Source organism: Crocuta crocuta, unplaced genomic scaffold (genome assembly GCF_008692635.1).
Source record: "Crocuta crocuta isolate KB4526 unplaced genomic scaffold, BGI_CrCroc_1.0 scaffold229, whole genome shotgun sequence".
NCBI classification, from domain to species: Eukaryota; Metazoa; Chordata; class Mammalia; order Carnivora; family Hyaenidae; genus Crocuta; species Crocuta crocuta.
The window spans coordinates 4,109,938-4,134,904 of NW_027536464.1; the positions used below are offsets into that span (position 1 = coordinate 4,109,938).

At 53.8% G+C, this 24,967-nt stretch overlaps 1 protein-coding gene across 1 annotated transcript; it reads left to right on the forward strand.

Annotated features, from left to right (window-relative positions):
- Positions 1–508: 508 nt before the first annotated feature.
- Positions 509–24,960, forward strand: VIL1 (villin 1). Its single transcript, XM_077748536.1, has 20 exons — positions 509–544; positions 5,513–5,597; positions 5,726–5,800; positions 6,520–6,716; positions 8,259–8,367; positions 8,501–8,611; positions 9,621–9,823; positions 9,935–10,013; positions 10,185–10,283; positions 10,936–11,089; positions 11,629–11,729; positions 11,819–11,956; positions 12,554–12,712; positions 13,759–13,938; positions 14,451–14,596; positions 15,298–15,442; positions 15,897–16,085; positions 17,966–18,034; positions 19,164–19,304; positions 23,991–24,960. Exons 2-20 carry the CDS (start codon positions 5,523–5,525, stop codon positions 24,102–24,104), a joined length of 2,484 nt encoding a protein of 827 aa, XP_077604662.1. The 5' UTR covers positions 509–544; positions 5,513–5,522; the 3' UTR covers positions 24,105–24,960.
- The last annotated feature ends 7 nt before the right edge of the window (positions 24,961–24,967 follow it).

The window sequence follows — 24,967 nt, forward strand, 5'->3', positions numbered from 1 at the left end:
CAAGTGTCATGGCCAGTGAATGAGACCTCTAGGGGTGCCAGAGTCCCATCTGTCCCAGAGGGACCCCAGCCCTGCATCCTTAAGTCCGCTCTCCACCCCCGCCAAACCCCCCAGCCCCCGTGAGCCATTCTCCCTTGAAAGGAGGGAGGGCAGCTGAGCCTCCTTATCTGGGTTGCTGGGAGGAAGGGTCCAGGCTCCCCTGCCTTTCCTGGCTGGTACTGTCCACCTGCAGTGAAAGCTTGGGCCTTGGGCAGAAACATGCCCTGTCCCTGGGAGGTGCTCGCTGGGAGTCAGGGGTGGGGCACATTGGCTCCTGCTGTCAGGCTGTCGCTGGGCTCCGCTGGCTCCCAGGGACCTGGCGGGGACCTGCCTCCCCACCCCCTCACCCATTCTCGCCCAGTCTCTGGGGCCCTATCTTCCCTTATATGGTGAAGGCAGTTCCTACAGGAGGGGGGGGCGGCGGTGGGGACAAAGGTCGCTCTCCTGCAGCCAGCTTGCCACAACTCCCTGAGACCTCCCAGGTGGCAGCTGCTTCCCCAGACAGGTAAGGCAACCCTGCCGGCCACGCCGGGACGGACACAACTTGGACGGACGGACGGGACGGTAGGTGTGGGAGAGAACGGGACGAGGGCGCCTGCTTCTTGCCGGCAGCCTGGGGCTTCCTGTAGCACCTTGGAGCGGCTGTGGGAGAGAGGCTTGGCACTCTGGAGCTTCTGGAAAGAGCAGGGAGCCCAGTGTGGCTGCCCGAGCCTCCAAGGAAAGAACTGTACAGGCTCCACTCCAGGCTGCTGCTCTTTCAGACTCGCACCTGCCGCTGGCTCCCACCTGACTTCAGGCGTCAACCATCCCGGACTGCCCTGAATGGGGAGGTTCTGGAAACACCGGGCTCTTAGATTGAAAACTTGGATACTCCCGGACAAGCTGGGACTGGCTGGTCACCCTCACCTCACTCTGCCTCCCCCTTCCCTCACCTCACCCCATCTCTTCGCACATTTGTTTTTTTTTTTTTTTTAAATATTTTTATTTGTTTCTAGGAGAGAGAGAGAGAGTGTGTGAGCAGGGGAGGGTCAGAGAGAGAGGGAGACACAGACTCTGAAATAGGCTCCAGGCTCTGAGTTGGCAGTCAGCACAGACTGCCCGACGCGGGGCTCAAACCCACGAACCGCGAGATCATGACCTAAGCGAAAGTCGGACGCTTAACCGACTAAGCCACCCAGGCGCCCCTGCACATTTGTTCCTCATGTGAAATGGTTTCCTTCTTTGTGCTGTCATTCCCCCTGACACTTCTGGGGCCTCAGGGCTGCTGGATCCTAGGGTGTGAGCCACAGCCATCAGGAATTGAATGGGCAAAGGGAGTGACAGACAGGGGGCTGGTGAGGCAGGGCCCTTTTTGGCCCCAGTCCATGCTCCCCAGCCACCCTAGCATGCACCTCTGTCCCCAGGTCTGGTCCTCTGGCTTTACTAGTCACCGTGGCCCCATTCAGCTGAAATGGGGGGAAAAGAGGCGGGAGCCAAGTCCAGACCAGGGTCCCGGGACACACTGCCCACCCCTTCCCAGAAAGCCTGCAAAGGCATTCTCAGGGCTGCGAGGGACAGAGTCCCAGGCTGGGATGCTGGGTGTGTCCTCTCTCCCTGCTCTCATGGGCCTGGGGAAGCAGGAGGGTGTCCTGGGCTTCAGGACCTGCCATACCCCTGTCCAGCTCAGACCCGCACGACTGGGGACTGAGAGCTGGGGTGACAGCACCCCGCAGGACAACGTGGCAGCAGTTAAGAATTGAAAGGTGGGACCTGGATGGAGCAGGAGCCCCACCTCCCACGAGGACTCCAACAGGGTCCCCCCCTTCCGTCCCACAGTTCCGTCTTTAAGCTTTGTGAATATTCTTGAGCACCTACTATGGGGGCTACGCAGACAAACTGTCTAGGTCCTCAGCCTCGGAGACCTGAGACTCACAAACAGATCCTTTCATCGCCATGTGGTCAGGGCGCCAAGAGAGACACAGGTCTGGGATGCCTTGGTGCCCTCGAGGAGGGGGCCTCGTCTAGCCTGAGGATTCTGGAGGGTCTCCTGGAGGAAATGAGACCTAAACTGAGTCCAGAGGATCATGTAGGTGTTAGCCATGTGAAGACAGGTGGGGAGGCCATTGGTAAAGGGAAGCACGGGAGGAAGGACATGGTGGGGAGCGGGAAGCTGGCTGGGGACAGAGCAAGCCAGCAGTTGGCATCACTAGAAGGCAGCTGTGAACAGAGAGAAGGAGGGGGTGTGGCAGGGCGCAGACTGGAGAGAGGTTCCGGTGGACAGAGGGGCAGGAGAGGTGGGGGTCCAGGGTGTCGCACACATAGCTGACTCTGGGGTCTGGGAGTAATGGTGCCCTTCCTCAATTTGGGGACGGAGACTACTGGCGGTCAGGAGTGAGGGGGGCAGCCAGCAAACTCAAGTTGAGGGAGAAGGCAGCACATATCCAACCCTGGGGCCATGCTGTGAGTGTCGGTCGGAGTGAGGAACCCATATCCCTCTCATCAGGTCCAGAGAGACAGCTTCTCTGGGAAGAACCCTCTAGGGGTGGGGGGGGAGGGGCAGGCAGAGGTGTCTGCTCTGACCAGCATGGATAGGAGCAGCAGCAGGGAAGGGTCTGTGGGAGACCCTCGCACTATGAGCTCACCTCTCAGGGCCACCCTTCTCAGGATCCCCTTCCCCCACCCCTGGCCCAGTGGAGACTCCCACCTTCCCAGTCCAGGCTAGAGGTTCCAAAGCTACGGGAAGGAGCATGCTGGCCTTTACAAGTCCCTGCTCACCCAAATGGCCACTCATCTGATGGGCAGGAAGTGTCTTCTACTGTCTGCCCTCCATTCCTCTTGCTGCTCACTCCTAAAACTCAGAGCATGTCCCTAGAGATCATCTAGGTGACCGCCCCCCATTTCATAGATGAAGAAACAGGGCTTATGTTCATACAGCTAGTGGGTGTCAAAGAGTCTGTCTCGGAGAAAGGAAGATGCAGACCAAGGTGGCAAATGAAATAACACAGAAAACATATTTCTCCTTTGTACCCAGACTGGTCCTACTGACCCAGGTGTCCCGGGAGCCCTGGGGTCTCTGTGGGTTGAGAAATACCTCGTGAAGGGGCCATGGCTGACAGGGCATCAGAGAGGGCCCAGGCACAAGGGGCTCCTGAAGGCACACCAAAAGTGACCAGATGTGGCCCTGATCTGCTGGAGGGGCCGCTAATCAGAGGCTGGGCGGGGAGACCTTACCTCAAACTCCAGAATGCCAGGAAGAGAGGTCACCCCTCAGGAGTCAGAAGAGGGAGTTTCCCAGCAGTAAAGTAAAACAGGTCATTGTTCCAAGAGGTGATTCAGAGTCAAGGTGCCACAAGAGATTAGATAGCGAGGTTTCAGGTTGACAGTGTGTGAGGCCTGACCCCCGAGCCACACGACCTTTCATTCATTGTTCATCAGTTCAAGAAGCCTTCTGGGAGGGCAGCTCTGTGCCAGGCTGGGTGGAAGGCTCAGAGGGGAGTGGGGGTGGCCTCCAGCCTGATAGGGAGAGGCAGGAAACCAGGGATGAGAATCACGGGGGACAAGTCTGTCTCTGCCCTCGCTCATATCAGAATCTCTGGAAGTTTTAAAAGCACCCATGCTGTGCTCCCAAAAGTCAGAAAATAAAATACTCAGTGCCTGGGCCCCACCCAGCCTAATTAAATCAGAATCCCTCGGGATAGATCTGAGCTGTAGCAAAACGTTGGTATCATTAGAAAGCTCCCTAGGTGATTCTGATGAGCAGCTGGAGTGGAGAACGGAGCTACAGGTGAAAACGGAAAGAGCCATAAAAGAAGCTTGGCGAGGGGAGGTTTCTTTCAGCTCAGTGGCTGGAGGCTGGTTCACACTGGAGAGTTCATTCATCCACCCACCCATCCATTCATCCATCTACTCAGCAAAGTGCCCAAATGGTTTTAGATGCTGGGGATTCAGTATTGAGCCAACAAACACAGTCCCTGCCTTTGTGGGGTCTGTATCTTGGGGGCCACCAGAATGGTGACTGAGGGGTGTTTGGGGGAGAGCTACAAAGGAACACAAAGCCACTGCACATACTTTTTCTACTGGGCAAAATACACATAGGATTTACCATTTTGACCACTTTATACAATTCAGTGGTATCCCGTGTGTCCACAACGTTGTCCAGCCATCAGCACGGTCTAGTTCCAGAATTCTTTCATCATCCAGATGGAAACTCTATACCCACTAGTAGGTGTCTCCCCTGACCCATCCCTGCAGCCCAACGACCACTGCCCCACTTGCTATGTGTACGGATTGGCAGGTTCTGGATGGTTCTTGAAAATGGATCATCAATTCATGGCCTTCTGTGTGTGGTTCCTTTCACCACACATAACGTATTCAAGGGGAATTTGTGCTGCAATGTGTGTTCGCCCTTCATTCCTTTTTATGGCTGAATAATATTCCATTGTGAGGATCTATATCTATATCTATATCTATATATCTATATCTGCCTTTTGTTGATGGACGTTTGGGCTGTTTGTACTTTTGGTTATTATGAGTAGAGCTGCTATGAATTTCAAGTTCTAGTTTTTGTTCGAACACTTGTCTTTTCTTTGGGTACATACCCTCATTCTTTGCTTTCCTTTTTAAACATTTTTTTAAAACTTGGGGGCACGTGGGTGGCTCAGTCAGTTAAGCTCAGGTTCAGCTCAGGTCATGATTTCACCGTGCATGAGTTTGAGCCCCACATCAGGCTCTCTGCTGTCAACTCAGAGCCTGCTTGGGTCCTCTGCCTCCCTCTCTTTCTGCACCTCCCCAGCTCGTGTTCTCCATCTCAAAAAGAGAAATAAACATTAAAATTTTTTCTAATTAAAAAATTTTTTTATTTTGGAGAGAGAGCACAAGCGGGAGAGAGGCCAGAGAGAGAGAGAGAGAGAGAGAGAGAGAGAGAGAATGTTAAGCAGGCTCTATGCTGAGTGTGGAGCCCAACATGGGGATTGATCCCAAAACTCTGGAGTCATGACCTAAGCTGAAATCAAGAATTGGACGCTCAGCTGACTGAGCCATCCAGGCACTCACCCAGCTTTTCTTTCCTTTTCTTTCTTTCTTTTCTTTTTTTTTCTTTCTTTCTTTCTTTTTTTTTCTTTTTTGAGTCTGTATGATTTTTTTTTTCCAGTCAGCATGGCTTTGATAAAAAAAATTTTCAAAAAGAAAATTGTTTGGGGCTAAAAAACAAGGGCCTTAAATGGAAAGCTGAAGAGTGAGGGCTTTATTCAGTAGGTAATAGGGAGGGTAGGGGGTTTGAGCAACAGAGTGACAAGATCAGAGTTGGATGGGAAGACTGGCGGCTGGGCCCTTGGCCAATCAGAGCCCAGGGTGGAGTGCCAGCCCCTCCCTTTCCCAAGTCCCTGGGCCTCCTGGTGGTGTTGGGAGCTCTCCAGGGCTGGGCTGGAAGGGCAGCTCCTGCAACCCAGGGAGCTCCCAGCTCCTCAATCTTTGTTCCCACGTCTCCCTCCCCTAGGTTCCTCGCCATGACCACACTGAGCACCCAAGTCAAAGGCTCCCTCAACGTCACCACCCCTGGGGTGCAGATATGGAGGATAGAGGTGAGTGGGGGTGTGTGGGCAGGCTCTGCAGGCTGGGATGGAGGGAGGGAAGGAGGGAGCCTCTGTCCTCAAATCCCGCCCTCTGATGTAGTCCAGGGCAGCCCTTCCGAGCTCCTTCCTCCCCTTAGGCCATGAAGATGGTTCCTGTTCCTCCCAACACCTTCGGCAACTTCTTCGATGGTGACTGCTACATAGTCCTGGCTGTGAGTAGGGATGGGTGCCCCAGGGGCCGAGCAGACAGCAAAGCCCACTGTGGCATCAGGGGGGAAAGCTGAGGCTGGGGGCAGTCAGGAGGGCTGGCTGGGCTTTACCCCTAGACAGTATTCACTGAGCGTGCCCAGGTGCCCAGCCTTTCGTAGTTCTGCAAGGTCAGAGATATGAGGCTCTTGGTCACCGAGCTCCCCCACCTGAGGTGAACATCTTTGAATGTACAGTCTCGGGGACGCTCTGAGCCAGCAAGATGCATAGTCCCCTTCATATCGCCTCCTTGGTTTTTGCCACATCCCATACTGTTACTGCCTTTGGGTCTTTCCCTACATGGAATCACTTTTAAAATTTAAATCTATTGATTAAAAACATAGCTCTGCATCATTACCATAAATGGAAAGCAGTGTCTCACATCACAAGCAGAAAGCAGCTATACAATTTTTACACAATCATGTCCTATGTACATTTGTACACCACCTAAGCACCTCTTAGGCCTGTGATGGTCCGTGCACATCACTTTGGAAAATGCTGCTAGGTGCAGCCCACTTATTTCCAAGATGAGGTGACCAAGACCCAGAGGGAAAGCCACTTGTCTCAGGCCTCAGAGAGTCTGGGGCAGAGCTGGGGCCATTACCAGACCATGCAAAGCAGGGAGGCAGGGAGAGGGCTATGGGAGCCCAGGGCCTCAGGCACACCGCCCCTCCTCTCTCCCTAGATCCACAAGACGGGCAGCAGTCTGTCCTATGACATCCACTACTGGATTGGCCTGGCCTCATCCCAGGACGAGCAAGGGGCGGCTGCCATCTACACCACACAGATGGACGACTACCTGAAGGGCCGGGCCGTCCAGCACCGCGAGCTCCAGGGCAACGAGAGTGAGGCTTTCCGAGGCTACTTCAAGCAGGGCCTCGTGTATGGAGGGGTGCACTGCTGGCGGGGAGTGGGGCCTGAGCTGGCCGGGGGAGCCTGAGGCTGGCAGGGGGCTGTGAGGGGGATCCCCGATGGGGTTTTGGTGATTTTTGTTCTTTCCACTTCCCCACCCCCATTTCTGCTGCTGCCGTGTCCTTGGTCTTCATCCCTCTGAGTGTCTTTGGCGGCCCCAGGGGCCGTTCTGCAATGGTGCACCATGGAGTTTTGTAAATCGACCCCTGTCTGAATGTTCTGAAGAGCTCAGTGCCAAAGAAGGCCTTCCAGGGCATCACGGTCAAGTCTTCCATTTGGCCAACGGGCAAATAACTGCTCCTCCATCCTCTAAAGCAGGACTTTCCCGCTAAAACCCCAGATATCTAGCTTTTCTTGAAAAGTCTGAAGCTCTGGCCCTCTGGGCTTTTCCCATGGAAACACACAGTCAAGAGCCATGTTGCTACTGACCAGTAGGATAGGCCAGAAGCTCTCCGGTTAGCCATAGTCCCCCACCCCTCCCTTTTGTCTTCTTCTTCTTCTTCCCACACTTCTGGCAACAGTCCACCCCTTTGGGTATTTGAGCTGGCACCTCTCCTGACTTAGTGTGCTTGGGCTGCCCTAACAAAATACTGTAGAATGAGTAGCTTAAACAACAAAAATTAATTTTCTCACAGTTCTGGAGGTTGGGAAGTCCAAGATCAAGGTGCCAGCTGATTTGGTTGCTGGTGAGAGTCCACTTCCTGGCTTGCAGACGGCCACCTTCTCACTATGTCCTCGCATGGTGAAGAAAGTGAGCAAGCTCTCTGATGTCTCTTCCTATGAGGACACTAACCTTATCATGGGGGCCCCACCCTCAGGACCTCATCTAAACTGTATCATGGGGCGCCTGGGGGGCTCAGTTGGTTTGGCCTCTGACTTCGGCTCAGGTCATGATCTCATGGTTTGTGGATTCAAGCCCCGCGTGGGGCTCTGTGCTGACAGCTCAGAGCCTGGAGCCTGCTTCGGATTCTGTGTCTCCCTCTCTTTCTGCCCCTCCCCCACTTCCTCTCTCTCTCTCTTTCAAAAATAAACATTAAAAAAAAACTGTATCAAAATCTATTACCTCTCAAAGGCACCATCTCCAAATACTACCACACTGGAGTTAAGGCTTCCATACACGAGTTTGGCACGGGACACAATTCGGTCCACAGCATCTCTCCTCTTCCCTTCCACTGTGGTTCCCGTCCTCGGGGACCCCATCCTTCCACATTTGCACATTACCGTGCACCCTTCTTAGTGGGCCTATCAACAGGGCAGGGATTAGGAGGCAGTAAATGAGGCATCTAGGGTGAAAACTGTAAGGAGGCTGAGGAAGCCCGTGCACATGTTGGCAAAAGACTGATATCACACTTGCATGACCCTGAGAGTGGTCTTGGAGTGGGCTCCTGAGATTCCTCACGCACCTCACCCTCATCCCAGCCACAGCCCTCAGGTGGCCCCGGTGGCAGGGGACACCCAGGCTCTGTCACCCCTCCCAGACCACTCCCTTGGGTCAGCTCCTTCTCTTCACAGGATCCGGAAGGGAGGTGTGGCTTCTGGCATGAAGCACGTGGAGACCAACTCCTACCAGGTCCAGCGGCTGCTGCATGTCAAGGGCAAGAGGAACGTGGTGGCCGGAGAGGTGGGCATCGGCCAGGGCCCTGGGGTGGCGGGCAGAGGCCCGGGAGGGGTGAGGGCAGGCAGGAGGTGGGGAAGACATGATGGACTGCAGAACGTACCTGAGTGGAGGCCGCTCCTCCCCTCTGGCACACCAGGTGGAGATGTCATGGAAGAGTTTCAACCGTGGGGATGTTTTTCTCCTGGACCTGGGGAAGCTTATCATCCAGTGGAATGGGCCGGAGAGTAACCGCATGGAGAGACTAAGGGTAAGCCCTGCCCGTGCGCCCCCCGCCCTGCTTCCCAACCCCACCCTGCCCTCACCTGCCCCTGCACACCCCTCCTACCAATCAAACTCACCAGACTTCTGTCCCCCCAACCAGCCCCGCGCCTCCAGGTCTTGGCCGACCAGCCTGGATAGGGTGTTGGAAGGTAGATCGGGATGCAGGGAGCCCTGTGGCCCCCTGGGGGGGCTGGGAGGGGGCGCCCTGGCCCCTCGGACAGGAAGTGAGGAGCCACATACATCACATGTGGGTGATGGGGCTGAGGAGAGAGGGGCGTTGGGCCTGAGCCACCATGGAGTGGATGGAGTCCCGTTGCCTGAAGTGAGAAAAACCAGGAGCAACAGATGCGGGGAGGAACTCGAGTTCAGTTTGGGGCATCTTAAAATGGGACTATCGTGGATGACATGAGATGACAGCAGAGAGCTGGGCTGGAGACAGAAATATGGCCTCAGTCTGCAGAGGCCCTGGGGCTGGGGCTGAAATGCTGGTACCCAGAGGTACGTGGCCACTGGGCTGAGGAGGGGGACCAGGGTGTGTGTGAGTGTGCATGCACGTGTGGGCGCACGAGGAAGGGTGCTGCATGTGTGTGTCTCTGTGTGAGCACATGTGGGCTGTCCACCCTGGGTGTGTGTGCGTGTGTGTGAGGTGTGTGAGCCCATGTGCACACACGTGTGTGTGAGTGCACGTGCAAGTTCGCTTGGGGCCAAAAAGACTGAGCACTATGATAGCCAGGGCTCAGCTCTTGTCCAAAACTGGGAAATAAATCACAAATTTCAAGCGCACCCCAAACACTGTCCTGCCACCGAGAAACTTGCTTTCCCAATGGGGTTCACTTGGTTTCCTCACACGCACCTTAAAAGCCTGGTCGCCCCACTCACAAGGGTAAGGGCAGGGCAGGCGCCTCTTGGGGCCGCCGCAGGGTGGCTTGGGCTTTCCCCGCATGGTTTGAGGTGGCAGATGCCAGCCTTCATGGGTCACCGGGGCCTCCCTGCAGGGCATGACCCTGGCCAAGGAGATCCGAGACCGGGAGCGAGGTGGGCGCACTTACGTGGGCGTGGTGGACGGCGAGAACGAGAAGGCGACCCCGAAGCTGATGGAGATCATGAACCACGTGCTGGGCCAGCGGAAGGAGCTGAAGGCCGCGGTGCCTGACAAGGTGGTGGAGCCGGCACTCAAGGCCGCCCTCAAGTTGTACCAGTGAGTGTCCAGCTGGGCTCTTTGTGGGCATGGGAGCTCCCCGGGGGCAGGGCACCTGGGTGATGGCTGTGGGATCCCTCGCTCATCTTTGCTGTGCCCTTTGTCCCACAGCGTGTCTGACTCAGAGGGAAAGCTGGTGGTTAAAGAAATCGCCACGAGGCCACTCACCCAAAACCTGCTCAGTCATGAGGTAAGAGAGTCTGGAGACCCCTAGCCGCACCTCCTGTCCCCCTGCACCCAGTCCACTCTCCCCCAAGCAGGTGAAGTGCCAGGGGCCTGGGCTGGCCTGTGGGAAGGAGCCAGTTTTGTGCCCCGTCCCTACCCTCAGGCTCTCCCCTGGGTCTTTCTCTCCCACCTGTAGGACTGTTACATCCTGGACCAGGGGGGCCTGAAGATCTACGTGTGGAAGGGGAAGAATTCCAACGCCCAGGAGAAGACGGGGGCCATGAATCAGGCACTGGTGAGCATGGGTCGGCGGGGGGAAGGGGAGAGAAGTAGATACAGCAGGGAGAGAGAAGGGGGATGAGACTGGGTGTCCCACCAGGCAGAGCTCTTCAAAGTTCTGGGCCCAGCCCAGCTCGAGTGCTGAGGCTCTGCTCTGGAGCCTTCTTGGGGGGGTCGCAACAAGGCACCAGGGGCCCACCAACAGGCAACCTGGGGGCCTCCTCAGGATGTGACCTCCCACCTCAAGCTCAGTTCAGAAAAGGAGGGAGAAATGGAGGCTGACCTTTCTACAAGAGGGGATTGGGTCAGCAGGGGGTTGGGGCTAAGTGAGAGTTTGAGGTCATTACTGGGGCTGGAGTCAATAACGCTAGATGGCTTGGGGTCAGCATTAGAATGGGAATTGGGTTCAAGGTTGGAGATAGCAGCTAGGGATTGGGGGCAGAACTGAGGTAGGGTCAAGTTTGAGGTCTCATTTGGTTTTGGGGTTGAGGCCAGAGCAGGCCTTAGCTTTGGGGTCAACATTGGAACTGGGGGTTGGGTTCTAGTTAGGCTTGGGACCAAGGGTAGGCTTGTGGTTGGGTCTGGTTGGGGTTAGAGCCAGGCTTTGCACGTGGGGGCTCTGGGGGTTCGGAGAGGGACACACACCCAGCCTCTGCTCTCTCTTCCAGAACTTTATCAAAGCGAAGCAGTACCCGCCGAACACACAGGTGGAGGTGCAGAACGATGGCGCCGAGTCCGCTGTCTTTCAGCAGCTCTTCCAGAAGTGGACACTGCCTAATCAGACTTCGGGCCTGGGCAAAATCCACAACTTGGGCGCCGTGGGTGAGTGCTGGCCCGGGGCAGGGTGGGGCTGGGAGCTGGAGTGGGGCTCGGAGAGCATCCGCGCCTGCCTCCTGTCCTTCTCAGACGCGCCTCTGCCATGCGCACTTTTGCCCCGGCTCTGGGCTCCCGAATAGGGTGGGGACGCAAGGGCACATGGGTAAACTTGGAGCTGTCACAAAAAGGGAGCTGAGAAGCACCTGTCTTTCCTTTGGAATGGGGCTAAGTCTCCCTGGAAACCGGACGGCTTCAGTCTCTCACCAGACAATAGTTGCCGAAGGCAAGCTCAGTGCCAGGCACCTGCAGGAGGAAAAAGGGTTGCCCCTCTCCGGGCTCCTCTGGGAGCCCCTGGAGAAGCCAGAGTCTTAGGGGTGGGAGACAGGGTTTCACATTGTAACTGCCACTCTCTAGCTCTGTGACCTCTCTCGTCTTGGTTTCCTCATCTGTTAAATGGATCTAAGAATTATAGCTATCAGGGCTGTTGGGAAGACCTGGGGACCTCAGTTTGTGACAGCCGATGTTGTGATCCCCCCTCCCTCCAGCCAAAGTAGAGCAGGTGAAGTTCGATGCCATGTCCATGCACGTCCAGCCTCAGGTTGCTGCCCAGAAGAAGATGGTAGACGATGGCAGTGGGGAGGTGCAGGTATGGTGAGGGTGGAAAGTGGGTGTTGGGTGGGGGGGTGGCCGGCGGAGCCTGTGCTGGACCTCACACCAACCTGGCACTGGCCCCAGGTATGGCGCATTGAGAACCTGGAGCTGGTGCCGGTGGATTCCAAGTGGATAGGCCACTTCTACGGGGGTGACTGCTACCTGCTGCTCTACACCTACCTTGTCGGGGAGAAGCCGCACTACCTGCTCTACATCTGGCAGGTCAGGCCTCACCCCTCCCTGCCCAGAGCACAGCCAGCTCGGCTCCCACTCTGCTCTGCCCCTACCAAGTGGCCATCACCCTTGAGCTGAATACTTCTAGTGATGGGGAGGCTCACCCTGTTTCCATCCTGGGACTGCTTTGGCTGTGAGATCCCACTGGCACGGAGTACCCCCATGTACAACCCTTTCTCCTCTGAGTTCTCAGAGCCTCCTAATTTCCATGGCTTCTCGCACATTCCCTTCATCTGGGCTTCTGTGTCCAGATGTGAGCGAGCAGGGAGACGCTTGGGTACTGGGGGTAGTGGTATGGTAGCCATGTTTCCCCCAGGAAGAAGAAGAGGAGGTCTGGGGTTAAGGCCGGGGTTGCAGAGGAGCTAGGGGTGGCGGGGGTGTTTCTGGGAAAGGATAAGGCATGGGGCTGGGATCAAACAGTCTGGGTCAGATTGGGTTAGGGCTGTGTCCAGGGTGGGATTTGGTTGGGGGGACAGTTGGGTTTGGGGCCAGGTGAGACTCAGGGATGGAGGTGTGGCCACAGCAGGGGACGGGATCAGAACTGGAGCTGACTTCACCCCACTCCTCCGTCGTGCTCGTCCCCAGGGTAGCCAGGCCAGCCAGGATGAAATAGCAGCCTCTGCCTATCAAGCCGTCATCCTGGACCAGAAGTACAACAATGAACTGGTCCAGATCCGGGTCCCGATGGGCAAGGAGCCACTGCACCTCATGGCCATCTTCAAGGGACAGATGGTGGTCTACCAGGTGTGATTGCCGGCCCGAGACAGTCCCCGCATTTGCGGTGGGGTGGGCGTCAGATGTGGGAGGGGACCTGGGGGCGTGGGACTGGAGGCGAAGGGCAATCTTCATGGGGGAGGACTGTCTGAGGCCCCATCAGCTATGTGGTGCTGGCGATAGAAACAACCAGCTAGCACTTTAAGAACACGGAATGAGTACGCAACATGTGCAAGTGCCATTTCTCTGCTCACCCCATCTTTCTGGATCCTCTACATGAGAAAGGAAGTTCTTGTGGCTAGATTTGTCCAAATGATGAGCCTGTCCAAACTGCACTGGTGCGTTCCAACGTAACGGAATAGATACCTCCCGCATTCATTTAAGTGATCACCTGTTTGTTGAGCACCTATGAAGTCTGCGGCCCTCTGCTAAGGGTCAAGGCTGGAGAAGGCCGTGCATTGCTGTTTACGGTCCTGTAGGGAGAGCAGTGAACTCACAGCCCGAGGTGCTGTGTGCTAAAATGCCAGAAACACAAGTTGAGTTCACAGGAGAGTGTGAATATAGTAATCTGGGATAGGCAGGGAGTTCATGGTAGAAAGGGGGGTTGGAGGTCTTGACATCAGGGTCAGAGCGGAAGGGCTCAGCAGAGGTAAACTGAGGTCATGTAGTACAGGAGGCACAGCAAAGACAAAGGTCCAGAGGAGGGGACCCATGGGACGGTGAGAAGCCTGGCCGAGCCCAATGGGAGGGTTTGGAGAGAGCAGAGTGGGTCTGGAAGGGTAGTTGGCACCTGCATCATGTGGGGCCTTCAAAGGCTAGGCTGAGGAGCTGGGTCTAGTCTATAAGCAGTGGGGAGCCACTGAGGATTTCTGAGCAGGGGAGTGCCATGACCAAAGCAACGTTTTGGAAAGGTTACTCTGGTGATGGTGAATCAGAGGACCTGGGGATGGGCAGACCCCACCACTGCCCCCAGCCTCTCTTCCGCTCTGTTTTCTGGGCCCTTCTTGAATCTTCCATCGTCTGTACTAAGTTGCTCCCACCTCTTTCTCTCTCTGCCGTCTCCCCACACCCTGCAGGGAGGCACCTCGAGAGCCAACAACTCGGAGCCTGTGCCCTCCACACGGCTGTTCCAGGTCCAGGGAAGTAGCGCAAACAACACCAAGGCCTTTGAGGTCCCAGCCCGGGCCAGCTCCCTCAACTCCAATGACGTCTTCATCCTTAAGACCCAGTCCTGCTGCTACCTGTGGTGTGGGAAGGTGCGTGCAGGGCCCGGTGGCTTCCCCCCTTCAAGTGGGTCTTAGGGGTCCCCTGGCCTCAGAGAGCCTCGGGCCGAGTAGGTCCTTCTTGTTAATTTCCTAGCCAGTCTCCCTTCTCTGCAGCTCTGGGTCTGGCCACCCTCACATTTTCTGCCTTTGTGACTGGGTCAGTCTCTCTCATTCTCTTTCTCTCTGGCCACCCCTGTCTGTCTCAGTGTTGGTCTGTCTTTGTGTCTGAGCTCTCTCTCACCATCTCTGTTCCTGTCGCTGCCTCTCCATTTATCTCAGACTCCTGGATTCCTTCTCCTGCCCTGTAAGGACTGTGTAGACTCCTGTCCCCTCTGCCATTCTTTGGAGTGTCAGACAGAGGACGGGTGCTCATGGGGCCCTGGTCCAGGCAGGAGAGCCCTCTCGGACGCTGGATCTCTGTGCCGGTGAAGGTGGTGGAAGGGTGGGGGTAGACGTGGCACTAGAGATCGTCTCCCCCAACACAGCTGACCCCCTTTCCCCAGGGCTGTAGCGGGGACGAGCGGGAGATGGCCAAGATGGTTGCTAACATCATCTCCCGGACGGACAAGCAAGTGGTGGTCGAAGGGCAGGAGCCGGACAACTTCTGGATGGCCCTGGGTGGAAAGGCTCCCTATGCCAACTCCAAGAGGTAGCTACGGGGTCCCTCTGCCTCCCGCTCACCTTCTGAGGCTGGTGGGCCTCCCAGCATCTCCATCCCATGGCCCAGAGCCCGCAGCAAGCATGAATCGAGGACTCTGTGTACCGGGTCCCCAAGGCTGCAAGATGAGTAAAGGGCAGCCCATGCCCTCAGAGCCTCTTGAGCACAGGAGTGTCTGTGTGGGTGTGCTTCAGGCCTGGTGGGGGTGTCTTCTTGGCAAAGGGAGTTCACGGCCATAGAAAGCAACTCAAAGAGAGGGGCAGGCCTTGCCCTTTGGGAAGAAGATGCCAGCGCCCTGCCCTTTAGCGCTGACACAGGACCTGGATGCTGAGAAGCCCCAGCTGTGAACACTCTTTTAAATGGTTTTTCTGAAGAACACCCATGATCCACTATTCCCCGGTTCAGAAGCAAAAGGTCATGTACTGCAGTAGTGGTAGGAGGGCACGGAGGAAGGATGGCAGAAAGAATTTCCCAGGGGGCCCACAGAAGAGCCTCGGGAATGGGTGTCCTAGAAAGGCAGCGGGGATTTCTCCCTTGGAGCACTCTTAGACTCTTGGGAGGAGGGGGCTTTTTGTGTGAGCAGAAAAAAGAATATGATCCTAGAAGTCAGGTTTTCCACGTCAGGGTTCTGTGTCCTCTCTTCTTTGCCCCTACCTTCTTCTTGCCAATACACTTTTCTCTCCACCCCGCAGACTGCAGGAGGAAACCCTGGCCATCACCCCCCGGCTCTTTGAATGTTCCAACCAGAGTGGGCGTTTCCTGGCCACAGAAGTCCCTGACTTCAATCAGGATGACTTGGAAGAGGATGATGTGTTCCTGCTAGATGTCTGGGACCAGGTAGGATGGAGGCCTGGGGACCTCCCTTCCCACCATCTCAACCTCCGGAGCCAAGAAATAGTGGCTTAATGGACAGGCTCCTTCATTCATCCTTCCTGGGAGTAGCAGTATCCACAACAAGAGCCTAAGGAAGAAGGGGGCAGGTAGAGAGGAATGTGCCCAATGGGGCTGCAGGGCAGAATGTATTTTCCCAAAGTCCAATTTTTTTTTTCATGGGGCAAAAGCATGTCTATGGCTCTGGGGAGGCTGGGAGTCACACCTTGGCAGAACATACCTGCACAGGACATCTGTCCAACCTCTTCATTTCCCAGATGCAAAGTCAAGGCCAGATGGGGCCTGCCCTAGGTCACTCAGCTCCACCGTTGGGTCATCGGAGCCTGGGTGAACCGAGGAGGAGCCCTGTGGGCCAGGGAGGACAGAACTCTGACTCTCCTGAGCTACGGATTCTCCACAGGTCTTCTTCTGGATCGGGAAGCATGCCAGGGAGGACGAGAAGAAAGCCGCAGCCGTCACGGTGCAGGAATACCTCAAGACCCACCCCAGCGGCCGTGACCCTGAGACCCCCATCATTGTGGTGAAGCAGGGATACGAGCCCCCTACCTTCACAGGCTGGTTCCTGGCTTGGGATCCCTTCAAGTGGAGTGTAAGTGGCCAGACCACCCTGATCCTTACAGCCTGGCACATCCTCCTCCTGAGGGCCGCTCACGGTACCCCACAGGGCAGGGCAGACTCTCGGGCTTCTCTGTTCATTGCGATAGATGACTAGGGATATATTTGTAAAGGGGTCTGAGGGGGCCTAGAATAAAAGGCAAGGCTGCATAAAACCACTAAGCCCCCTGGTGATGGAGAGGGAAGAAAGGCTATCAAAAATCCAGGATCAGTTCAGTGCCTTATGGATCAGGTGTAGCTCAAAGCTGTTGGACATTATTGGTAAGAGCCGTACTGGCTGTTTAAACTTAAATTAATGGCAGTTACACAAAATTAAAGATTCGGTTGCTCAGTAGCCACAAGCTAAGTGCTTCATAGCCCCAAATGGCTGGTGCCTTTCCTATTGGACAGCACAGAAAAAGGACATTTCCATCATCACAGAAACTTCTCTGGGATGGTGTTGGTGGATCCTTAAGCCAGGTGAAATGAAACATGTCAGTTCTCAAGGACGGACAAATATCTTCCCAGCACCGAATTCTAAGCAAAATGGGTCACGCATACGGACCTTACGTGAGGGATAGGGAGTCAGACTTCACAGGATTTTCCTGAACTGGCCGCACATAGAAGCAGAGGGTAGGTCCTCAGAATGGAAGGTTTTCTGCAGGAAGGAGGAAGGAGGAAGGCTAAGGCGGAGAGTGTCTGCTAAAGTGGCAAAACAGATGAGTTTAGGGAACCAGAACTTAGATTAATTTCCTCAAATACATTTCCTCAAATACATTTCCCCAAATACATGTTTTTTGAAAGCATTCGTTCAGTGGCTGATGGGCTGACTTTAGTCTTGAGGATAGATTAAACAGACCTCAAGGCTGCAAATCTAGATGCCAGAACTTTTTTCTTTTTTTATGAGCAGCAGCCAAAAGTTTTTTAGAGCATAAGATCAGAAAGGAAGAATAGTAGGAAAGCTCTCTTTACAGAGAGGGGATATTCAAAAGTGAATGCCCTGACTACAGATGAGAGTCCTTGTTTTATAAGGTTCTGGTCACTCCCCACCTCCCTTCCCCCTTGTTCCTTCTCGGGTCCTACTCTTACTGGCTGGAGAACTCCAGGTGCTGTGTTGTCCAGTCCTGACCGGCCCGATTCCATTGTGTGAGGGGTGCTCTGTGGCCATATCATTCCTTGTGGGTCATATGTTTTGTGGTCTATTAGTTACCTTTAGCCAGATTCCTGAGGGGAGCCTGAGGGGGAGTATGTGGTGTCTGATACACTCTTAAGAGGAACCTTATGCCTGAGCGGGGGTAGATGCCTAAACTTCTAAAATTTATTATCAGTGTCCCACACCTCTGGCGGCCTCCCCTCCCTCTGGCCTGAGCTGGCTTCTCTCAGACTCACGCGTGCGTTCACTCCTTCATTCAGCATAACTACAGTCAGGATACGCATGCTTGCTGCCAGGCCCTGGGGATCTGGAGACGGGGTTCTCATAGAACCAAGGTCACTTCTAACTCCCTTTGCCCTTCAGCAGCAGGGACGCCCCGCCTGGGTCCAGGCTCTGGGAGGAGCCCTGCGGCTCTCCAGGGCCCCCATGTTCCCCAGAGCCTACAAGTTGTAGGCAGGTTTCCAAGGCTGCATGTGGCTGAGTGTGGCCTCCATCCCCACGTGGGGCTGAGCGGGGCCTCTTCTGACCATCAGCCCTTTGGGTGCCCATCCTCGCCATCCAGCCTCCTTTTTCAGGGTCCCCTCCTCCAGCCCTTAGCTGAGCCCCCTCTTCCCCTTCCCACCCCCCAAGCCTTAGACCAGCCTTCTTTCAACTGAAGGAAAAAGTTCTTCCATCTTCTCTGCTGAGAACCAGGTCTAACCTGTTATTTACTTTATGTGCAGAACACCAAATCCTATGAGGACCTGAAGGAGGAGCTCGGAAACTCCAGGGACTGGAGCCAGATTAGTGATGTGAGTATGGGGCAGGTGGCCGGCCGACGATGGTCAGCCCTGTGGGAGCTGAGAAGGCTCCAGAGAGGCTACCAGCAGCCTGGGCTTTCCTTTCCCCCATGCACCCCCTACCCCTGCCCCACACTCCTTGTGGAAGTTCTTGCCGTTTAACGTCAAGGCCTCCAGCTGTTTTTTTTTTTTTCCCTCTTCCATTTCCTAGTGAAGGGTCCCCGCACCTGATCATACATGAGTCTGGGATGGGAGCTGGGAGTGGGGGGTGGGGGCAGCTGATTAAAATGCAGATCCCAAAGTCCCACTCATTCCCCCAAATTCCGGCTTGTGGAATTGGGTTGAGACCCAGGAATATGCCTTTTCTAAATGAAGAGCCCAGGTGATTTGATGCAGTTCGTCCACGAACTACACTTTGAGAAAGAATGGTTTCTCTGCTGTGGTCACCCTGGGATAGCCTTCTCCAGATACAAAGTTCAGTCTCTGAGTTACATAACAGAAACGCACTTAGCCAGTCCGCTTGGGATAAGGAAATCTGAAAGCGAAACCTTTCCTTCGAGAAGTTCCCAGGCTTGCAGTGGTGCAGAGACCAAGCCGACTCTGCAAAAATGTGTCTAGAACATGAGAGCAATTTCACAAGCAGCTGGGGTAATCAGATAATGCACCTGGCTCCTCGGCCCCACCCGCAGGATGAGTGCCTCCTGACTCTCAATAAACTCATCTTGGTGGACTGACGGTGTGTGTGCTGTAAGGCATAGATAGGTCAAGGCTAAATGAATTTACTGATGGCAATTTCACAAACCCATTAAGAGATGGAGGATCATAAATGTCCAAGGTAGACCTCAAACATCTGTGAGAAGCCATGGAGAAGTTCCTAAGTCAAAGAACAAAATAACCATCTTGGACCAATTGGCTTTGGTTGGACACAATCAACCAACTTTTAGCTCATGGGTCCAATCAAATGGTGTGTTCTTATGAGGAGTGTGTATGGGTTGGGGGGTCATGGAAGACTTTGGGAAGGAGGTGCCCTAGAAGCAAGGTTGACTCCAGAGAGATAAGCAGCCTGAGAGGTAGCCCCAAACCAGCAGAATTAACCAGTGGTTTCCTTTTCTTCCTTTCCTTCTTTCCTTTTCTTCCCTAGGAGATCACAAACTTTAAACCGGATGTGTTCAATGCTAACACCAGCCTCACTGTTGGGCCTCTACCCATCTTCCCCCTGGAGCAGCTGGTGAACAAGTCTGTGGAGGAGCTCCCTGAGGGTGTGGACCCCACTAGGAAGGAGGTAGGTCAGACTGGAAGAGGAGGGTGAAGAGACATGGCTTGCTGATTGCCCGAGGACACTAATTGAGCCCCAGATTGTGCCCTGCAGGTGACTAGGAGCTGGGGGGATCCCAGAGAACAAAACTAGATCTGGTCTCTGCCTTCATGTGAGGTGACATCTCAGTGGGGAGAGAGGGCTGAAAGGACCCTGATTATGCTGTTACTTAATTTCAGTGATGATAGGTGCCGCACAGGTGAAGTACAGGTGCCGTGAAAAGTATTCCAAAAGGAAACCTGATTTAGTCAGAGAAGAGTTCCTTCTGCAAGGTGGACAGGGATTATTCAGGCAAAAATGGATTATCCCTGGAGAAGGGAACAGCATACACGAAACCCAGAGGCAGGGAATAAGCACAGCGTGGGAGTGAAACTGCAAGGTGGCCAGAGTGGCTGTGGTGTGCGGAACTGGGGAGCGGCAGGCCAGGGGGCTGGGGGCCCAACCGAGCAGTGCCTGCTAGGTCACCTTAGGGAATGTGGTGTCTTTTTTTCTTAATATTTATTTCTAGGAGGGGGCAAGTAGGGGAGGAGCAGAGAGAGGGGGGCAGAGGATCTGAAGCGGGCTCTGCGCTGACAGGCACCCTGGGAATGTGGTGTCTTTTTAAAAAATGGACAGGAATCAAGATGGCTAAAGCAGGGGAGTAGCAGTTACGTTTGTGCTTTTTCTTTTTTTTTAATGTTTTTTATCTTTTTATTTCAGAGAGAGAGAGAGGGAGACAGCATGAGCAGGGGAGGGTCAGAGAGATAGGGAGACACAGAACCTGAAGCAGGCTCCAGGCTCTGAGCTAGCGGCCAGCACAGAGCCCGATGTGGGGCTCGAACCCACAAACCGTGAGATCATGACCTGAGCCGAAGCTGGACGCCTAACCGACTGAGCCACCCAAGCTCCCCACGTTTGTGCTTTTTAAAAGATCACTAGAGGGGCGCCTGGGTGGCTCAGTTAAGCATACATCTGACTCTTGACTTCGGCTCAGGTCATGATCTCATAGTTTGTGAATTTGAGCCCTGTATCAGGCTCTGCACTATGTTAGCGTGGAGCCTGCTTGGAATTTTCTCTCTCTTATTTATTTATTTATTCTAAAAAAAATTAGAAAAAGAAAGATCACTATATGGGAACCTGGCTGGCTCAGTTGGTAGAGCATGTGACTCTTGATCTCAGGGTTGTAAATGTGAGCCCCATGTTAAATGGAGAGATTACTTAAATATAAAATCTTTATGATTTTTATGAGCCACCTGGGTGGCTCAGTAGGTTAAGGGTACGACTTCGGTTCAGGTCATGATCTCATGATTCGTGAGTTCGAGCCCCGCATCAGGCCCTCTGCTGTCAGTGCAGAGCCAGCTTCAGATCCTCTGTCCTCCTCTCTGTCCCTCCCCTACTCATGTGCCCATGCGTCTGCGCTCTCTCTCAAAAATAAATATTAAAAAAAATTAAAATCTTTAAAAAAGAAAAGTGAAGAATGGAAGGTGCAGAAGCAGCAGCCCGGGGCAGGCTGAGTATTGGGGGCAAGTCTACAATAGGTGGTGGCTGGGGAAGTAGAGGGAAGGAAGTGGTTTAGAGAAATATTTGGGAGGGAAAGTCAAGGACACTAGGTAATTACTGGATGAAGTATGTGAGGGGCAGGGGGAGATTGTGTCATTTTCCAAGATAAAAAAACACTGGGTCAGACTGAGCTTAGAGGGGACAAGCATGAGTTGGGTGGTACCCGCACCCGGAAGACTTGCAAGCTGATGCGTGTTTGGTGGGCAGGCAATTCAGAGGAGCCCCAGGGAGAGACTCACCAGTGCTCGGTGCCTCTGGTGGCTTCAGCTGCAGGCTGGCGCGGGTCACCTGTAGGGAGAGAGTACAGCAAGAAGAGCTTGTTAAAAATACATTTGACATTCATTCCCTCCATAGGAAGATCTAAAAAGAGACAGCAAATCTAGCTTGATGGGGTTATTGAGAGAAAATGTTCTCTGGGCATAATAAGCCACAAAGAAGGCTTAACAAATGAATTGAAGGGTCTACAGAAAAGAGATGCCTAACTTCTCCAAGAAGTCTGTTAGGGATTTGGGCCCGATAGATGTTTAAGTATATTGTTCCCAGAGCATTTGTCATCCGGCCTCTCACCTTGGAGACTGTGTTCATGCATTCTCTCCCAGATCTGCCCCCCATCCGTGTCCTCGCTGTAAGAGTGGGAGGATCCTAATATATTTTCTGTAATAGTGATACTACGAATATTATTTGCCCAGCACCTGGTACATAGAAAGTGCTCTGTAAATGTAACCTCCTATTTTCACTGCCTGCTCTACACCTGAGAAAACTGAAGTGCGGGGAAGTGACCTGCCTTATGTGACTGGCATAGCTACTTAGCAGCCAAGTCAGAGCAAGAACCAGGTCTTCGGAGCCCTGCTGTTACCCTCGTAACATCATGTGGCACAAAGTATTTCTAAAAGGAGAGGCAGCCAGTGTTATTGAACCAGGTGATTGATGGGAAGCTGGATGGATTGCAGATTTTGAATGGGACAAAGAGCATCAAGACAACCCTACCATGGTAGGCACAGTCCACAAAATCTAAGGTCCTTTTTAAAAAATCAGTTGTCTGTTGCTTTTTAAATCATGGGACTAACACACATTCTTGTGGGAGAGATATAGGTTCATTGTCAAGTGGGGAGAGTAGGAGAGGTCTTGAGGCCTCTCCGGCTGCGCCAAGCTCAGAAGGGGAGCCAGAGACAATGAACAGCGGGGAGGTGGGTCTGGCTGCAGGCAGTAGCAAGAGGAGAATCCGAGTGTTTAAGCACAAATGAGTAAACCGGAGAGAGGCGGATGTGGGTATGGGTGAGGCCAGTAATCAGCTGGCAGGACCACAGAGTCCAAGAACAGGACTAGTAGAAAGATGCAAGTCCACTGGGATGGGCAGCTGCTGCTCTCCAGGCTTGGGGTCAGAGTCCAGAAGTCCGGGCCAAGCTGCCGAGCCAGCCTGACTGGGGCCAGAGAGGGCGCCTGGAGCCACGGTGGTGAGGGCCCTGGAGTGGCGTTTGCTGCAAACCGGTTTCAGGTGCGCGGCTCTTCCCCATCCACTGAGGCCCAAAGTGTCCACCTCTACTCTCTTCCTCCCTGCCTGGGGGAGTGGGCAGGGCTCTCAGGAGCCTTGAGGAGAGAATGCCCAGAGGCGGGAGACAAACCTAGACAGGCTGGAGAACTGAGGCATCAGACCCACCTGAGGTCCATCGGTGGAGGTTTTCCAAGCTGTTCCATTAAGGGCTCCCTGCAGGAGTGGAAACAACACTCTCCTGGGGTGGCGGGGTGGGGGTGGGGGGCTAAGATGGAAAAACAAAAACAAAAACCCCGCTCTCACCACCCTTCCACTCTTGGTGCCTGGGGAGCAGAGATGAAGGTTGGAGATGCTGTTTCATAGCAGCTTCAATCTGGGGTTCTCACGTGAGCGTGCCTGGATGGTACTTAGCTTGCCTTAAGCAGTATCACTATTACATTGTGTGAACTGGGAGCAACGGTCATTTCAGGCAACCTCCTCATCTTATGGAGAAAGATACATACCCCAGGCCTAGAAAGGTGTCTCCCAGTCATGATCTCCATGCCGAGAGTAAAAAGGTAGAATTATGCTATCTAACCTTCTAGACCCTTCATAGGACTGAAGAGGTCAGGGTACATCATCCAAATGTTTTGTCTTCCACTCAAAACAGCCAGGTGTTGGGGCGCCTCAGTCGGCTAAGCGTCCAGCTTCGGCTCAGGTCATGGTCTCACGGTTCGTGGGTTTGAGCCCCGCGTGGGGCTCTGTGCTGGCCGCCAGCTCAGAGGGTGGAGTCTGCTTTAGATTCTGTGTCTCCCTCTCTCTCTGACCCTTCCCTGCTCACATTGTCTGTCTTTCTCTCAGAAATAAAAACATTTAAAAAATTTAAAAAAAACACACACACAAAAAAACCCAGCTAGATGTTTTGGCAAGTGCCAAGGCTATTCATTTAAGTCAGACTGTTGCTCACTCTGTCTATTGGGCTGGGGCGGCTGCCAGGCAAACTTGAGCCTGAACAGGGTAGGGTCCAGGAGGGCAAGCCCTCAAGGGCTAGAGGCTCCCGCCCGAAGAGCTGTGCCTCCCGCAGTAGAGACAAGTTGGTCTCCTAGCTCAGACCTGGGTAGATTCCCTTCTGTGGCTCATCTGCTTCCTCCGTGGGCCAGACTCACAGAGAGGAGTCCCCTCACTGTCTCACTGCTTAGTGAGACAGAGGCATAAGATCCTTTGTTTCTTATAGAAACATATGCCCCTTCATGTGTAATATTACCTTCACCCCCATAAAAGCAGTACCAAGAAGCAAATATCGGCCTTCAAAAAATTTCCCCCATTCTATAGCAAGGAAAACGAAGACGTTCCTCCAAGTTAGCTAATTCCCTAACCAAGCTAGGTTAAATGTCCTAATTCGTATTTCAGAGCTAGGGTCAAAAAAAAGGAGCTCAGTCTACTTCATCTTGAACATGTTCCAATTTCAGGGATCAAGCCTCTTGGACCTCAAAATGCCACCTGCCTCCTCCCATTTCTTTCCTGGTTCTCCTGACGTTGCCTGTATTTGCTCTTCATTTGATGGCCATCCCACACCTGTAAGACTCATCCAAGTAAACCCTGGGGAAGAGTGTGACCTTTGTCCTCTGCTTTCCCTCTCCTAGGAGCACCTGTCCACTGAGGACTTCACCAAGGCCTTGGGGATGACGCCCACTGCCTTCTCTGCCCTCCCTCTATGGAAGCAACAAAACCTCAAGAAACAAAAAGGCCTGTTTTGAGAAGCAGGGGTAGCTGCTAGTTGGAGCGCAGTACCCTGCCTTGCTTGGTCTGTTTTGATGACTGGGATGTGAGTCCTACACTAATTGAGGTGAAATTTTAGTTGCCTGTGAGCGGCCTTCTGTGGCACTGCCACTTTTATTGAGTAACCTACCTATTCTTGCAGAATGATGCCTCTGTAAAGACACTGTGATCCCAATTTCAGACATGAAGGGGATCACTGTTTCTATCCTCAGGTGTTGTGTCACTTTTAGCCATCCTGTTCTAGAGCTTTCCCTTCTGAGAAGAGTAGACACTCCACAGGACGTCAGAATTCTGAGGAGCCACCCCTAGCTGTTCCTCTCGTGTGACAAACTTTTATCTATAGGAAATGGGCTGAAGCCTTATGCAGTTTTACAGCTTTCCCAGCGTAATGGCTTTTCCTTTTCACTTTCCTCACTGATTTAGGTGAGACAGTAAGGGGGACTTCCTCCTTTGCAAGAGGGGAATGGCCTGGGGAAAGGTCCCGTTAGGGAGTTTCACCGCACTAGTGGGAACCCGGCGAGAGCAAGAGATCCACTGGGGCTGGAATCCAGGCTATCTCACCCCCCTCTTTGGTACAAATAAGGCAAAAGAGCTTAGCAAAGGCCAGTGCCGAGTTTACAAACTGTTATCCAGAACCTCTGTGAAGTGTCGCCAGCTCCTCAAATAATGAGAACTCGGTGCCGACCACAGTCACGTGCTGGTTTGCCCTTCCGTTTCCTTTAAGGTGTAATGGTGCTGCACGGAAATCCAAGTCAGAAGGCCAACAGAAAGGGATCTCACAACCTCAACAAATGATTGGTTAAGTGTCTGCAAGACCATGTCCTTTTCAGAAATAACAGTC

What these genes read in the sequence shown, in the direction of transcription:
- VIL1 (XM_077748536.1), top strand. Translation starts at nt 5,523, where the DNA reads ATGACCACACTGAGCACCCAAGTCAAAGGCTCCCTCAACGTCACCACC. An exon ending in GGGCCATGAATCAGGCACTG is followed by an intron (nt 10,284 to 10,935) that starts GTGAGCATGGGT and finishes TCTCTCTTCCAG; the next exon opens with AACTTTATCAAAGCGAAGCA. An exon ending in ATGGCAGTGGGGAGGTGCAG is followed by an intron (nt 11,730 to 11,818) that starts GTATGGTGAGGG and finishes CACTGGCCCCAG; the next exon opens with GTATGGCGCATTGAGAACCT.